Raw genomic sequence first — 16,913 nt, 5'->3', positions numbered from 1 at the left:
CCCGATGCTCGCAGTATCGTGGACTCTGTTATCCTGGAAGTTGAAATATTATCAAACCGGGCATTTCGCTGCATCATGCTTTTTTCAGCATTGATCGCCCAAGGGAGGATTATTTTTAGCCCATCGCCATCGCAGGATTCAAATGAAGATGAGATGGACACAATCTTCGACGTGTCTAACAACCTTGAAGATATGTCGGCGGGTATCAAGTCTACTCTCGATACGTTAGTGATTCTCCGGGAGCAACTGGACAATCCTAATCAACTGTTCAAACGCGAAAGTCATGTCAAGCTACCATAAGAAGACAAAGGTCTTGGTGCATTATACAAACATATTCAGGAACGGGCTTCATTACAACGGCCTTCTACAGATTTATAATCGACATCGTGATAGGGTAGCTGTGAGGGATTTTCTCAACGTTATTTTCGCGGCCTTTGGCAAGGAACTACAGCTCTTTCTAAGTAATGATTTTTGTGTTTTCAGGGTGCAGACTGTGTTAGGTTGGCAAACAGAACTTTACGACATAATGACCGTAAGTCAATAAATAATACATAGCGTCAATTGACGAAACAGGCGACTCGGCGCCTATCAACGAGCTATCTGCCTCTGAAGGGTCATCCAAAAGGTTCGTTTCATACGACTCGATGCTTCTGTCACTTGAAACCTGATACTGACGTGCGTTGTTTGCTTCCGAAGCTGTCTTCGAGCGCGCTTGGCGACAACATCATGCTTAGCCTTATCTTTCAGCGTGCCGTATTTTCGGGGCCGCCTGCGTTTCGTGGGCGTTCCTGGCATTGTGGATATGGTAGGTCGCGACTGATAAGATATGTTCTTGAACTGACTGCTGAATTCTGATTAGGTTAGTAAAGTGACCGCGAAAATCGAAAGGCGTCAGCGTCTGATCGCTAAATTCTGGTTGGACACAACATAATGCACTAAGACCTAAATTGGGTAGCCTGCTGACCGCGAAATTCGAAATGTCAATTTTAGCTAACCCGATGGCTTTGACAAGCGTCTCCAACACGGGATATAGAATGATATGGGGAATGTTCCGCCTGAAAAAGAAAGTGGTAATAAGCCTAGGAAACATGGATCTGTTCTGTAGTGCATTTTATTCTTCCATTTCTTGATTATGAACTATGGTCAAGGTTGTAAAGTTAACGTACTGGTAAGGAGCTACAACTGGATCATATGATCTGATCACTCAGCCAACATTTACTAAGCCACTTCTGTCAAATCCCCACATTACCAAAGCAGCTATCTCAATTCTTGTTTATCCTTAAACATATCAATCGATAGCAACATAAACCGCCCAAAATGCCACGAGAGTCAATGACAGTTCCTATCATCAGTCCAGCACTGGTCCTAAAACCTCCCGTTCGATCCTGGGACCTTATGGCAGACATGTCCAAAATCGTCTGGTTTCTCCACCCTGGCTATCCCGACGGCGACAACACACTCTTGACTCTTCCCTGTCTAGACTCTGGAGGCATTCATCATGAAACTGCACGCATAGCATGCGCCATCTACGCCAATTGTCGCTGGGATGGCTATCTCTCATCTAGTAAAGACGGTCCAGCCCTCTCTGCTCAGCCTGACGATGTTCTCCCTTTTGGTCAATACTACTTTATCATCAAAGACGAGCCGCAATATCCCGTTGTTCCATCATTTGAGCACTTTGTTTGTCCATCAGATCTACCTGATGCATATAGCCAAGCGTCCATCGCTCGCAGTAAAGGCGATGGTTGTGCCACGCGTGATGAAACGTGTCGAATCACGGCATCGTCTTTCACGTATGAGACAGCACATATCATTCCCGACTCTCAAAAAGGCTGGTGGAAGAGGAATAGGATGTCGCGGTACACAAGCGCGCCTGATAAGATTCACATCACTCGGTGTCCTGAAAACACCATCCTGATGCGTCGTGATCTCCACAAGTTATGGGATGATGGAGAAATCTGCATTGTGCCAAAGCGAAACAAGTGGGTAGTTCACGTACTCACGAATACACCAAAAATCGAACTCCGAGAAAAATACCACAATCTTGAGTTGCAGCCTTTATCCGGGATACAAAAGATATACCTCCTCTGCCGTTTTGCAATGGCCATGTTTTCCAAGAGTCATTTTCTCAGTGGAGGAAGCAAAAGAAAGTTAATATACCTGGAGGATCTGGAATCCGGTTCAAATATACATATGGCAAAAGAATTCACTAGCAAAGCCATCGATGAGAAGTTTGACAAAACCCCTGCGCGATCGGGGAGTAGGAATCCCAGTCCAAAGAGGCCCAGAGATAATATTGTAGATGAAGAGGTCTGTTGGGAAGAATCGGATTATTCCCAAGAGTACCACTCGGAACAGGACGAAGAGGAGGAAAGGAGGGGGCGTTCATTAAAAAGACGCTGGTCACCGGATACTTGGGACGAAATCTCACCGCCGAAATATCACAAGACAACAAATCCCGCAGAGGAGTATGGAGAATGTGTCTCCTAGTCGAAAACATTCACAGTCTTCATCGCCAAAGACAAAGACCGCTGAGCGCCATTTGACATTGACACCGGATAGTATAGAGTTCAGTAAGGATTTGACATAATTAGGAAAGAAAGGTTTAAAATAAATAGCGGATTAGAATTATTATTTTGTTCCTCATATCTTGCTTCTGCTGTATATATACACGTGACAACTATCTCAAACCGAATAGATGCTGAGGAGTGTGGTGTTTCCCTACTGAAGTATCAAAAAAAAAAAAACGGCCCCATCCACCTCTCCTTCACAGAGCATTGCGTCTCTCTTAGGCACTTTCCCTCTCTTCTCCATTACACCCTCCCCTCTCATCTCTATATTATCATAAGCCCCTGCCCCAGATCCGTGCCCCTTTATATATATGTGGCATTTTCTCTTTCCGTGTGTTCCTCCACGAATCTCCACCGAGACGTGGTCATCATCAGCTGATCTTCAATTGTTCTTAGTATCCACCGTGAACTGGTGCGGCCCTGACCTGCAAGTTGTACATCTACATTAGAACCTTATGCTTTCTGTTATTCCCCCTCTGCCTTCTTTTCATACGTACCTAATCATCACCTCCGCGTGAGACCTAGTGCAACATGGGAGGCTTCCCCTGCTATTGGTAAATTATGGCGCTTATATGATCCCACTATCTTGACCCTTACCTGCCTTTACCTGTACGGGAAACGCCAGCCAACAGCACTAGATTGACTCGCCTAACCTAGACCGCCCGGCCATACCTGCGACCATAAAGAGAAGGAGGGGCCATGCTTTAAGTGGGGCCATGTAGAACAATTAACAATTCAACCTCTCCATTTACGTCCTCTCTATTTCATTTCATTCGTAAACCAGGCTGTACAGCAATTCTTTCTTAGAGTTCATACTATATAACACGAATAGCATTTTATATACTACTTTCTAGTAACCAGACTACTCTCTCCTTCCTTCCTTCTTTCCCTTTTCCTGCCTAAATTAAGCATTATTCAATCGGTTTCTCGAGTTTTTCCTGGTGTATTCCGGCGTTAGTCACAATGGCTACTGGAGAGAATGATCCAAATTGCGACCCTATCTGGGGCGACTTTGTTGACTCGGATGACGAGTGCGAGGTCGAGGATGCATGCGAGCCGGTTGAGCGATACGAGGAGGGGCTCTATTATCCAGTCTGTATAGGAGAAGTCCTTGTTGACAGGTATCGTGTTGAGCATAAGCTGGGCCATGGCGGCTCCTCAACCGTCTGGATGGCGAATGACATGCTCAGCAACGACAACGTCGCTCTTAAGATTATGTCACCTGGGCCTTCCGGCGAGCGCGAGTATGCTGCGCAGAATATGATCGCCAGTGCCGTTCAGGACACATCTCGCCTCTTGATAAACCAGGATACATTTCTGCTACCTGGCGTATCTCAGATATACCATAGGGTTCTGGTCTTCCCTTTGCTGGGCCCCAGCCTGCGGACATATGCCTCTTCCATGTCTACTGCTGCTCGGCGGTCATCCGCCAAGCAACTACTACAAGCCATCAAGGCGCTGCATGATGGTCAAGTTATACATCGAGGTATGCTACCATGCAACTCTATTGCATTAATTATAGGATGCTAACTATGCAATGCAGATATTAACAGCGCCAATGTCTTATATGGACTTGCTCCTTTTGAGAATGACACCACTATAGCTACTAAATACAGTTATCTTGGGCGCCCCCGGAAAATGCCGATACCTACATACCGACCCATGTGGAAAGACGGCCAGCTGGTTATGCCTATGATCCCACACAATACTGTAGTACAGGAGACCATAACCCTCGCCGACTTTGGCCTGGCCGTCAAGTCTGGTACCTCCGTGGATTACAAAGGCCAGCCGCCCGCCATCTACTGCGCCCCAGAACGTATCCACAGTATAGATCCGAGCTTTGCTTCCGACATGTGGAGCTATATATGCATCTTTGCCGAGCTAACCCTCGGTTTTCCCCTATTCTACGGCTCAGCGGACTCTTCAGTCGTTGAATTTATGGTCAAAAGTCTGGGTCCTCTTCCTTCATCCTGGAAGGGCTCTTATGAAGGCGGCGGGCAGTATGACGAGTCATGGTACAGCCAGAATAGACAGCCAGATCCCCATCACACTCTGGAGGCAAAGATCAAGCGTGCACTATATGACACTAGTCCTGTCGAGCAACAGCTAGTGCTCTCTATACTGAAGAGGGGTCTATCATATTCGCCTGAGCATCGCTTCAGTGCTGGGCAACTTCTGGAAGATGTGTCCTTTAAGGAGCTAATGGCCATATATGGACTCTAGAACTATATAGCCATTACTTAAAGTTAGAGTATATGGTTATTAATACAGATTATTAGTCTTAAGACGGAATAAACTAAATCTTATTCTTCTTTTCTTTCTTTAGCTATAACTGAAGTAGACTTCGTTAGGGCTAAGGGCTGGTATGTAATTAGGATGCCCTGACCTGTAAGGGACCAGGTAGGGGCTCAAGCTTTGCCAGGAGAAAATTATAATAACTGGTTACATATAAACTAACCTGCCTTGCCTCTCTATAGTTAGCTGTCATGTAAGTTTTAGGTAAGTATAGGCAACTCTGCCTTGTCTACTTTGCACTGTTGGTCGCCATTTAGATGTTGGTTGCTAGTTCCGTAACCCCTGCTATGAACCTTCAGTAGGCTGACGTTCCCAAACTCTCGCTAGGGTTCAGCCAATAAAAGTGCTCCTTCAAAGCCTAGATCCACCACACATCTGAACCAACAACCTTTTGCAACCGCCCGCATACCTCTATCAGCCTAGCCTGGATATACTGGTCAGGGTAAAAGCAAAGTATGGCACCAACAGCTCAAGCCGGAGGTTACTTGCTTAGGCAGTTGAGAGCGAAGGATGAGGAGAAGGACCGATGACTTTGTTTCAATTCGAAAAGCAAGAGCCAACAGAACGCTGATACCCAATTGAACGCCTTGTCTCTGGGGCTGGGTTTACTAAAGACCGTCCTACTGGCCTGGCGAGGCATATCTGGTAGCCCGCTGACATGGCCCGTTTCTGTTTAGCGACTGGCCTTGGCAAACGAGGTCGCATTACTGCAATGTCAGGTGGATGGCATCATGTTGGATCGATCCCTTGTGTCCTGGCCTAATGCGTTGAGCAGGCCAACATTGTCACGTAACCGCCCGTCTGACATATGGGGAAAGCCTAGGGTCGTGATGCTAGAGTGCGTCTGAGGCAGGATCTATGACGCGGCGAGGCCAGTCCTTTGCCGCCGGCATCCCTTCGTGAGGGCTGAACGTTTCAAGTAGATGGAGCTCGAGTAAGTATAGAGTCGGGACTAGAAGCAACAGGAGCGTGGCTGTAAGGCTAAACGCTTTGATGATCCCCGTGCCATGACTGGATGAAGTCAGTACGCTTGGATGAAGGCATGTACTTCTATCTCGACCAACACAGAGGATCTGAAGCTAGACAGCGATATACTCGCGCGGTTACACATGGTCGCGATGGTGTTAAGCGCCTTTATCAAGAAGACAGTCCATTACTTCTAGCAGTATAGATAGCAGATTGAAGTACAGAACGTAAAAGTTATTTAAAGACTCCTAGCAACAAGAGAGACACTGCTTATATATCTATAAAGTTTAATCTGTTTACTACTCTTACGTAGCCACTAAAGAAAAACACCCTTATTCCTTGGTTATTATTAGTCAACTCACTACCATACACACCTCAACCCTGATATCTTCCTATATTGTTAATATCTATACCGTCTGTTCTTGCTCCGATGCGTAAGTCTAACCACTACATATAGGGTAGAGGATCGACTAACCCAGTAATTCTAGAGCTCCGGATTGTGGAATTACTGGTCATCTCTATCTTTCCTGTTGCAGGCCTGGTATTCTACAGTAAGTGCTTTACTTATTCACTACTTGTTATTATATATGCTAACTTAACACAGCACTCGTGGCTTCCTCCTCTGCCTCCTCCTGAGCTTCTCTCTCATCTAACGAACCGTCCTATCGCTGCTGCTCATCCATCTTGATCTGCTTCAACCGGGCCACTTCGGCTTGTCTCTCCACGTACGATTGATACACAACCATGGCACATGCAATCTTGATAACGGCGGAGTATATGGGCATGTAATCCAACACATCCATCCAACCACCATCCTTCCAGATACCCATCACCGCTAATCCGCTGATGATGGCGCTGCGATACTCCCCTGCTGCTAAACGGTGGTCTAATAATGCCATCACGACCTGCAACGTCAATCTGTCTACCCGATCCTCTTCAAGTAGTTACGCATCCGGATCATCGACATATACGTCGACAATTTCACTCAATTCATCGAGTAGCTCGCTCTGCCACTTCGATAATCAATACCCAGGCCTATCTTCGTCCGCCATATCCTCGGCACGGTATATATAGCGCGGTTTTGATTTGTATGTGTTTTCCATTGGATTCAGACCTGTATCCGCCTCGCAGCTAGGATAGGCATTGATCCCAACGATAAAGGCTAAAATATTAGTAGATATAGCTCAATTGAATAATAATAGTGCCTCGTACCAACTAAGCACTGTAATGTCTAGATCGTATTGTCTTTTATCGATTGACATACCGACACTAAGAACCAGTGTCATTGCGTTTAACTGAACAGTTGACTCACCAAGCCAATAGGGTGTCAAATAATTGAACGTACAGACTTCACTCTACCCAACTAGCTTCTACTAGTACTCTCTCGATCGACATTGTTAATCTAGACCTTCTTAGTCTCATTAGTGTGTGCATGAACCACCCTTACAGTAGAAGCTAGTTTTACAACACGGTAAACGCAAAGGGATAGATAAACCTAAAATATCGTATCCTATTCAACGCATCATACTGACATCATGACTTTGTCTACCCCGCCGCCCAACTTGTGAATATAATATTCCCCATCAATCTTTCCTCCTTGTTAATGTTGTTCTGCTCCTTTGTTGTCTTGAGAGACCTGCACCATTTAACACTTATGTTCGAAAATGCTGCCCATCCCAAATCAGTTTCGATGTTGCGACTGCGAGCGTGATTTCAATACAAAGGAAAGTCTTTCACAGCATCTTGAAGACAGCCCAGCACATCCACACAAGAAATTCCAAAGGAAGACAGGATGCAACATGTGCAGAAGGACCTTCCACTGCAAGGCTGCACTGGAACAGCACAAAAGCTCGATTCGACACCAGCCATTATGCCACATCAAATGTCTAGCAAGTAGTAAATGCAAGAAAACATTTGACTGCCCGTCGGCGCAGCTGCATCACTTGGAAAGTGGAACTTGTCCGTCAAGGATAGGAAAGACGCAGTTAAATGCCGCCATTATAAAGAACGACGTAAGAGGGATCATAACAAACCAAGGCTCAAGCATGCGGCTTTCGGAGGACGACGTGTCTGAGACTTCGACAACAAGCAGTCCACTGCTGACTCCTACGTCGACGGAATTCTTTGAATCCTATCCATCGCCAATGCGAAGTTCGAAGTCTGATATTATGGATATTTCAGATCTCACTGGAGTAATTAGCCCGCGGCTGGGTGTTGTAAGTGGGTTTACACGATGTCCCCTTTGCCCACCCAGACGTACCCGCACATACGGTCACCAAGCCCTCCAACAACACTTATCGTCAAGCGTTCACTCCAAGACGATCCTAACAGTGGTTCGGAGTATACCAAATGAGATATCGTTCTGTTGCCCACTGGCCCTGATGAAGGAAAGCAGTACAAGGAAACCCCCAAAGAACTTCTCGACCGTGAGCGGTTTAGCACAGCATATTGAGTGTGGCGCTTGTTATGGAGGTAAAGAAACATTGCGTCGGGCAGTCGAGTATCTCCAGAGTGAGATGAAGACTTTGAATCTGGGTGGGTTAAAATTGTTGAATTGAAGGATCAATTTCTAGCTGTCTATATTGTTTGTTCATCGGGCGATCGAAGGTCTTAAACTGATTCAAGTTTCTCGTCTGAATTGCTGTAACTTAAGCACAGAGGTGGATATATCGTTTGTTGGTAATAGCTCCAGGTACAAGACTGTGCTGGTCTCGATGCTCTTTTCTGTATCTTCCTTTGTTCCTATAAAGTGGCTTAATGATAACCGATATTGGCAATCATGCTTGGAATCACATGCAGAACATTACACTTATTCATTCGGAGTCATATCAGAATTAGTACCCTATTTAATCGACATGTATTTTATTAAGGTTACGAGCTACAAGTTCGAGATAATACCCTTTCTATCATTACCGCTTACTAGTGACTCCTTGATCCTCATCGACGAAGCCATGAGTTCGGCGCTGCCAAGTCGCCTATCTCTTCAATTACCTCTATCTCTTTCTTTCAGGCCTCTTTGAACTTTGCCTGAAAGGCTTGTGTGGCCACCCGAACGGCAAGCCTGGGGACTACCAGCCTGGCGCCTCATATTTATTATCGACGACCCACTTGAAAGATTTTAGCGATAAGAATCAATTCCTGAAAAAAAGCGATGAATAACCTTGAGGCTCTGCTACTGGGGGAGATTCTCGTGGATGCCAACAATAATTTTAACCAGCACCCAGTCAATATATTACGGAAACCGCCTGCAGCCCCGTTGCGGTGTCGTATCGTGAACATCTCGGTAGATCGAGCTTTATCGTGTTTAACTTTATCGTGTTAATTCACCCGAGTAACTAATGGCCAAATCAACTCTACTAGAGTTGATTTTATTAACCCACTTTAAACGTAGTAGGGTTGATTATTGCCAGGGATAGAGTTGATTTGGCTTTATTCCAGGAGGGGGGCCAGCACTTAGAACTTCCAGACCACAGCACGAAATTCCGGTCTCATATAGCTTAACTGGGTACTTATATGCCTGAGTAATTTGGGAATGCATTTTTCTCGTCTCACATCTACGTACTAATCGTTCTATTTCAACACAATAGTTTCCTTCTTGAGTTCCTGCTCCCAGATAGGGTCTTCGGGCTTAGGTATCAGTGCCCGGGTCATCCAACCTCTGCCCTTGTCCTTATAAACAGTTGGCTTTGGCTGATTGTCCTTTTCTTTATTGCCATATTTAAAGGCGTCCCGTGAGGTAATCAACCCAACTCGTTCGAAGTGGTCACCCTTTTCCCTTAAAACTAGTATGATAAGGTTGTGATCCTGCGATATGGTTCCAAACTCCAGCACGATGATTGGAAGCTTGAATTGATAAAGCCCGGCCAGCGCTTCATTATCGAGGTATAAGAACGAGTAGCATGTGATATCCGTTGTTATCGGAAGTATAGCCCAAGGGCCATCTTGAATCGTGGGCTCGTTGATGTCTCTATTGCGAAGGATTGACTCCGAACCCCATTTGATGAGTTCGAACGACAGTGTAGTCATCTTCCCTGTCATTTCAATGGCGGGTTTTATTTCTTGTGGGGGGTTCTCCTTGCACGCCGTCTTGTATTCGTCGAGTGTGATAGGACCTTCAGCTTCGGTGACTAATTTAACGTCATGGTCCGGATTCTCATAGCTGGTCATCTTGATCGCGCCTTTCCAACCAGTCCAAGACCAACTGGGAAAATCGGCCTTTCTAGTCCCAGGTTCGATATGGTACCAAGCATTGATCATACACCTTTTCTCTCCCTGAAATGGGTTTCCATGAAAGTGAAAATAATCCTTCTCTCTGCGGTAGACGTTGAGTATCCCTAGGAAGGCATTAAGAGAATCTTTATCATAAGTAAGGTCTCTCTTGCTAAACTCCATCAAATGACTCCCAAGATTATTATCGGCCAAAACAAGAGGCTCAAAATCCCTAAGCATGGGCTTCATCTTTAAATTTGGGGCTTTAATTTGATGCAGAATGCTCATGGGAATATCAAATGATTCGAGACAAGTCATATTATTACACTGGAATATGACTTGCTCATTAGTGAAAAAGATTCTTCTGTGCGATAGGATACCTTCCTGATACGTCCAACCACGAGAAGCCCAGCGACTGGACCGAATCTTTTCTGCGGGAGGCGTACCGAGGTAGGTGAGGTTTACACCATTGACTTGGGCGTATCGCTGCACTGGATCGGATTGTCGAGGGAGATTTACGCCAGCCAAACCAGAGGTACAGTCTACTCCAGCGGCATCGATTATCGTGAAACATGCTTGAGAATAGATCTCATCCATCCTTTGTATCTGTTCGCCCTTGTCAGGGTCTTTCGGATCTTGATTGATGCACTACATATTATTAACTCGTGTCATTTTGTGTCTATCAAACTTACATGTCGATCAACCCACAGGTAATCACAGTCAAGTTCTTGAACTACCTTGATACTGTCCATGACGACTTGGGGGAATTTCTTGCCATCATCAGGCCCGAGATTTTCTATATTCCCCCAGACGTATGACAATGCAGCGTATTTGCAATCCGCCGGTGCAGATATAAGTTTTAGATCTTCATGTTTCCTGCAGTCGATGACTTTAAAACTTTCAGGTAAAGTAAATTTGTCTGGCTTGCAACGTTCCGAGTGAGTGTTGTTGCAATAGTGCATCCAGTATTTGATCAACGAATAATTGATCTTCTCATGTTTGAAGCGCTGAGGTTCAGGGAAAGGAGATGATTGACGCAACGGTTCAACTGCTATGAGATGGCCCATGTGCCTTCGCCTCTCAGGCTTTCGCTCATTGGTTTCCGAGTGAATGAATAGCAGGTTCGTGTCTGGCCGCAGAGGGTATTTTTTGCGAGTTGTGAAAAGTGCAGTCAAAGTGACTGCTCGCAGAGAGCACGTTAAGTTATCTAAAGCTGCCGGTTTCAATAATGCGAACAACTGACAAACCTTACAGGAAGATGACTGCAACGCCTCGTGGGACCTATTGAATGCAACATTGAACTCATGCATTTGGCCACTACTGATTGTTGACGACCATGGGATAGCGCAACATCGTGGGCAAGGATGATTTGAGATTGATTTTGCTCTTACTCGAGTACTTGATTGTTCATTGCTGTCGCTAGAGCAAGACCTTTCTCGTTTCATTATTGTGCCTTAACGTCGCAGGTGATTAGGGGCTCCCCCTAATCTAGGGCCTAGGATACTCCTAAGAAAAAGAAATGATGATAGGAAAATTGAAGGTGCAAGAGGCAAGTTTGAAATTGCGGCCTAACGTAAGGAGGGGAAGGCACAGTTGAACCAATGATGTATCCAGGTTATAATGCAGTGATACCCAATGAATATCTACGTAGGATAAATTCCTCAAATTCCTGATAGGTTGAATAGCCCGTTGTGGAAGCGCTACCTAAATGTTAAGACCCAACACAGACTCACGTGAGGATGTGTACCCCACCTTTTCCTCCAATCAACTGTTATCTACCCTGTATTAGTTGAACGCACGCCATTCGACTTGCATAAACAACCACGAACAAAGTCGAACCGACCTCGTTCGACTCACATATCCCATAAGTATATATACACTCATTTAACAGTAGATAGAACTTAGCTCACCAGCTATCAATAAAACTTCTCTACATTGATCAAGCCTAACACGTATTGAATCTACCATTAAGAGACGTGACACTTCGACAACCCTCAGCATCACGCCCTACGCCATTTGCCAACAATAAACCTAGCACGGCTTAGGTTATCCACAGTTGGGAACCAGCCGTCACAGTAAAGGTATGGACAATTGTCAAATATAGTTTTAGTACATATATCAGATAACTTGATATATAATGTATGTATATATCCGGACATTTAATAGAGAACGTTTAATCTTATACCTGTTTCCTTCTACTACTTTAATTATAGGATATTTCTAACTGTTCGCTAGTAATAACGTTTTAGCCCGACCTCTATATAATAAATGATTTTAGACTGTAAGACTAAGAAAAGAAAAACAAAATCTATATACTATCCAAATATATAGAGCCTAATTCTAATTATAACCTATTATCTATTTGAAGACTTTAAATTATTTATTATTATTCTTAATACTTATTTTAATATAGCAATAGATACTACTTAACCCTAACTCTGAAATGCGTCTGTCGGTCGATCCTACATACCTGCACTCGTTACAGCCCTTATCATCATCCTTGGGCGGTGATATATATAGGATCCGTTCTATGGTTGGTGATGGCGGTTCCCACTGCTCTAACTCTGCCTGGTTCTTGACAGATTGCCTTGATAACTTCGCATATTTGGCTAAATTGAATAAGATATTGTACTTTATTGGCTGATCAAGGATAAATGGCAACCTATACCAGTTCAAACAAAGTAACCTACAGAAGAAAAACCATACTATTCTTCCTACATGGCTTGACATTAATAATTAATTGCTTGGCGCACCTGGAACCAACTGCTTCCAAGACGCGATTGGAAAAAACGCTGACACCACACTCCAGTTTTCCACATGATATTGTATTCCTGTTCTTTCATAACCCTTGTCTGTCGACCACGCTTACGACTATTAACCCAGCCATGATTACTTTGGCAATGACTTTGCATCTCTTTTAGCTGTCGCGTAACAAATAAGCAACCATTGCAAGCAAGTCCATCCTTCTTCGGAGGTTCAAGGAATGGTATTACCCCGGTGTTGGGACCTGGGGGTTGAAACTCCCTCAAGTCCTCTTGGTTCTTCAATATACCTGGAATGTTGAATATCTGGGACATTATCTCGCGTCGCTTATCGTTTGTGAAGCACCGTAAATGTGTGCGGTTACACAAGTGACTGCATATCTCTCCTGCTAGGACCGCGGTTCTACATTCTTTGCAAATTGCCAGGCTCCACTCTTCGAGATAGGCAAATGGCCCAATACTAAGAAAGTTTTGATCTGAACTAGTGTCTGATGGGTCCCGCGATCGTGTTGTAGAGGCCGAATAATCATCAACGGTTTGGTAGTCGTCGGTGTCCTCCATTACATGGGTATTGTAGTCTCATCGAGGGCTGCACTTCCAACGCTATAGCTATGGTTTTCCTGGGTATCCGGTCCGGCCTTTCTTTTTTTTTGCAAGTGTGCTGTTCCCGCCTGATTTATTCCAATATTGGGCCGTTTTCGACCAGAGAGCGGTTCGATATTCTCAGTGCCATAAACGTGGTCGTTGCTATCATTGCCATGACTAGAAACGTTTGGCGTAGTAGAGTTAAGATTTGGCTGTTCATCTATTCGTAAGAATGCCTGCCACTCAGCAGAGAGCTTGGCGTAGATCTTCAACAATGCTGGCTGTAGCTGGTCCGGAAACGCGCCGTCAAGACCATAAGTAGTGTGTCTCTGTAGAGGTCTATGGCCGCTTTGCCACACGAACGCTATATCTTCACCAGCAGTACTGGAAGTATCATCAGAGCGGTTGAAAGGTGCAGCCKGGCGCACATGCCGTTCCGTGATGGCTATAGATATCTGTCGATACAGTTGTGCTCCTATCTGGAATGATATTCCTGGCACTGATCTGCTTAGACGACGTAGCTCATCGGTGAATGTTTTTGTGGTCCAAGTTGCCTGTCTGTGAAGAGGAGTGAAGAGTAACACGCCGCGAGGAGTGGCATGAAAACACTTACGCAAGAGCGCATGGGCGGTGGGCTGAATGTAGACTAGATATTGATAAACCAGTCTAGAAACAGCTGGAGAGAAGAATCGTGCTACCTGGAACTCGTTGTTTGTAGTAAGACGGGCTTTGTGGCTTCTTGTAATGGCGCAAAGCTTCGCTCCATAGACGCAAATACCCCTCAGCCTCGAGGCCGTATTGTAGCATTCTAGCGTTAGTAGCTCAGAAATACGGCATGCGTGGCCCCAATCGAGCTGAAATAGAGCCGTGAGGCATCGTAGCAGATCGTCGTGTGCGCTGAGATATGCTCGTGCTGCTTTTACATCCCATGAGCTTTGATCCTTCCCTCGCTTCTGAAGCAAACCGTCGGCAGGAGAGATACAAGCCCTCATAAAGAGTTCTAAATAAGCATCTTCTAACTTGTTGGCCGGATCGGATACGAAAGAGTAGCCATTAGTTGTATTTGACAAGCGATCCCGAACTTCCGCAAGGTCCAGATAGTCAGGATCCCAGTCGTACATCAATCGCTTACAGTGGGCTGAAGCTTGCGACAGTGCCTCATGTGCAAGACTCCGGAACTGAGTCATCGTTAGGCAAGTCTGACCATCCCAAGAAAGCGTCTGACCATCTTCACTCCAGTAGAAGTGGTACACTGGTCCTTCAGATCGGCGCAAGGCACGACCATAATCCAGGAGACTGAAGAACTCTCCCATCGATGACATTGTCCCATCGCACATTTTTTCTCGACGAGCGGCGTTCAATATTTGTAGCTGGCCGTGCCGTGGACGAGATGCAATATTTACATAGGGATGCTCGAGCTGCGGCAGTATTGCCTCGATAAAAACTAGCCGTATGCAGTAAATCAGTCTTGATAAGATGGGCGTGAATCTATGCGGGCGGAGATATTGTTCCCCGTCTGGGTCAGAGAGTCCCCGAACGGCGCTGAAGAAGACGAGCATGGTGGAACTTGATCTTCCGTCCGCAAAATCTTCAGTTGTCATGTAGTAAGCGAGACGTAGGACAAGGTCGGCAGCAGGATCCGCTGCAGTAGTTGTATGTGGTGTCGGAGAATTTCTTGTGGATGAATAGCCGTCGGAGTAATCGAGGCTTTCCTCCCTAGACCATTCAGTACAGTCATCCTCGCTCCCTTGACCCTCATCTTCGTCTTGGTCTTCATCACTACTTTCGTCTGATACAGATTCGTCGCAAGGTAGAGATGCATCAGTCAATAACGTATCTTGATTTACACTCCAGGCAGGGTCCTCCCAAAGTCGCGTCAACTCTTGACGTTGGCTTCTCCTTAAGCTTTGGCCTAGGATAACCTTGACCGTCCTGGGTGGGAACTGGAGTAATCGAAGCCAGAAACACAAGCAGCGCTTCAACTCCTTCCGATATACACGCTCAGAGCTGGATTTGGAGACAAGTTCGAAGGGCGCTTTATACGGACGGTCGGGCAATCTACCCCGGAGCCATCTACGCACGCAGACATCAGTGCTTCGTATAGTATTGCCACATCGATCAAATAGACGATCAGTCGCACCCATAATCGACGCTAACCGCTGCTCAACTGCGACTGAGCTCAAAAGTGACTCCCCTGCGTGCATTTCGAGGCGAAGCGGCCGACCAGTCAATATGGGTAAATCTGACATGGCTACGAGGATATCGCGACGGGCGTTTTTGAGCAGGCGTTCCCACCCAGTACGGCGCATCCAATTAGTCATTAAGTTCGCCTCTGTAGTGTCTTGCACCAAATCTTTCCTACTCAGTCGTGACTCCAATCTTTCCTGTTCTTCGGAAAGGAGCTGCTGAGCAAAGTCTTTGATAGCATCTGGCGTCTCCTGTAGCAGAATATTGGCGTTCAACTGCCTTTCAGATGTCTGGGCACCTTCGATTTCGACGGTCCAAGACTTATGGACGCCCTGAGCCGTCCAACTCTGGAGGGTTAGCCCTGTCTTAATGTGGTCTCGTAACCAATGCCGTCCTGATTTTCTAGCAAGCTCTATTTCCGCTGGGTGCGTGTGTCTGAGGTGTGATTGAAGAACATCATGGCTGACTGATCGCAGACCGCAATGCCTGCAAGAGCTTGCACCCGTCAGACTTTTCAGGTAAGGATGAGGTGCGCTATCATCAGGTCGCGAGCGAAGACTCTTCGGGTCCGGGAGATTCAAGGAACGAATCAACTTATTCAATCCCCTGCGGGCTACTTTATCGACGTTGTGGATTTCCCCGAGATGTCGAGCTACGCGATCCTTATCTGCCGTTATAGCGTAGCCACATTGCTTACAGATAATAGCAGGCTCGGGCGAGTTAAGGTGTAAGCCAAGTCGATCAAGCTTGGCGAGTTTTTCTGACGAAAGTTGGCTGTAAAGCCTTGTGTAAGTAGAATACTCGTTCTCTGGCATCGTTCTTAACCACAGTTGATATAGAATCACTAGCTGGAAAGGAGAATGCAGATGAGCCAGAGGCCAATTCGCTTCTACAAGGGTGGCACGGGACACTGGGACGGAAAACGCGACGCGTTTTGAGTTGCAGCTAAACATCGATAGACAAAAACGCGCCCCGTTCTGAGCCCCCAAATGGGTGTAGAAATCTGAAGGCTCTGATTGGTCCAAAAGACGAAACGCGGCGCGTTTTGAGCAAGAATACTTGAGTAGGCGTCAACGTAGTCATAGCGCCAGTATCTCGAAGCATTGACTCATGGTAAAAGTTTTGGCCGGACTTGGGAATATTCCCGTCATAGAGCTGACTGAGGTGGTGACGGATGCAACAGCGCCGCCAGAGGTATGTCTGAGGTTCAGGTGATGGAACGTCATCAGGCATTGGGCAGGTCTCTTTACCCACATCAATGTACAGCCGGTCGCTGCGTATATGGGAGAAGTCTAGAATGCCGTGTAGTTTGTCTTCAAAGCTGTTCATGGCCGCCAGT

The 16,913-nt window shown here is 45.9% G+C and overlaps 6 protein-coding genes across 6 annotated transcripts in view; 3 read left to right on the top strand and 3 right to left on the bottom strand.

Moving 5' to 3' along the window:
• Nucleotides 1–1,317: 1,317 nt before the first annotated feature.
• Nucleotides 1,318–2,490, top strand: FMAN_14111 (uncharacterized protein; the record flags this gene model as incomplete). The annotated part of the gene is made up of 1 exon (XM_041826027.1): nucleotides 1,318–2,490. The coding sequence occupies one exon, from the start codon at nucleotides 1,318–1,320 to the stop codon at nucleotides 2,488–2,490; it is 1,173 nt and encodes a 390-aa protein (XP_041691349.1).
• A 1,043-nt stretch (nucleotides 2,491–3,533) lies between these two features.
• Nucleotides 3,534–4,793, top strand: FMAN_14110 (uncharacterized protein; the record flags this gene model as incomplete). Its single annotated transcript, XM_041826026.1, has 2 exons — nucleotides 3,534–4,056; nucleotides 4,114–4,793. 2 exons carry the CDS (start codon nucleotides 3,534–3,536, stop codon nucleotides 4,791–4,793), a joined length of 1,203 nt encoding a protein of 400 aa, XP_041691348.1.
• Nucleotides 4,794–7,495: 2,702 nt separating this feature from the next.
• Nucleotides 7,496–8,389, top strand: FMAN_14109 (uncharacterized protein; the record flags this gene model as incomplete). The annotated part of the gene is made up of 1 exon (XM_041826025.1): nucleotides 7,496–8,389. The coding sequence occupies one exon, from the start codon at nucleotides 7,496–7,498 to the stop codon at nucleotides 8,387–8,389; it is 894 nt and encodes a 297-aa protein (XP_041691347.1).
• Nucleotides 8,390–9,401: 1,012 nt separating this feature from the next.
• On the bottom strand, nucleotides 9,402–10,792 carry FMAN_14108 (uncharacterized protein; the record flags this gene model as incomplete). The annotated part of the gene is made up of 2 exons (XM_041826024.1): nucleotides 9,402–10,688; nucleotides 10,733–10,792. 2 exons carry the CDS (start codon nucleotides 10,790–10,792, stop codon nucleotides 9,402–9,404), a joined length of 1,347 nt encoding a protein of 448 aa, XP_041691346.1.
• A 2,570-nt stretch (nucleotides 10,793–13,362) lies between these two features.
• On the bottom strand, nucleotides 13,363–16,389 carry FMAN_14107 (uncharacterized protein; the record flags this gene model as incomplete). The annotated part of the gene is made up of 2 exons (XM_041826023.1): nucleotides 13,363–13,771; nucleotides 13,853–16,389. 2 exons carry the CDS (start codon nucleotides 16,387–16,389, stop codon nucleotides 13,363–13,365), a joined length of 2,946 nt encoding a protein of 981 aa, XP_041691345.1.
• A 130-nt stretch (nucleotides 16,390–16,519) lies between these two features.
• The window catches only part of FMAN_14106 (uncharacterized protein), a gene marked incomplete at both ends in the record, with an annotated part of 2,401 nt that continues 2,007 nt past the window's right edge, over nucleotides 16,520–16,913 (bottom strand). Inside the window, one exon of the mRNA XM_041826021.1 lies at nucleotides 16,520–16,866. Within this exon, the coding sequence (XP_041691344.1) occupies nucleotides 16,520–16,866 (347 nt within the window). The remainder of the gene's footprint in view (nucleotides 16,867–16,913) is intronic.

The sequence above is a fragment of the Fusarium mangiferae genome, assembly GCF_900044065.1.
Source record: "Fusarium mangiferae strain MRC7560 genome assembly, contig: FMAN_scaffold027, whole genome shotgun sequence".
NCBI lineage: Eukaryota > Fungi > Ascomycota > Sordariomycetes > Hypocreales > Nectriaceae > Fusarium > Fusarium mangiferae.
This window is presented reverse-complemented; position numbering and strand designations above follow the sequence as displayed.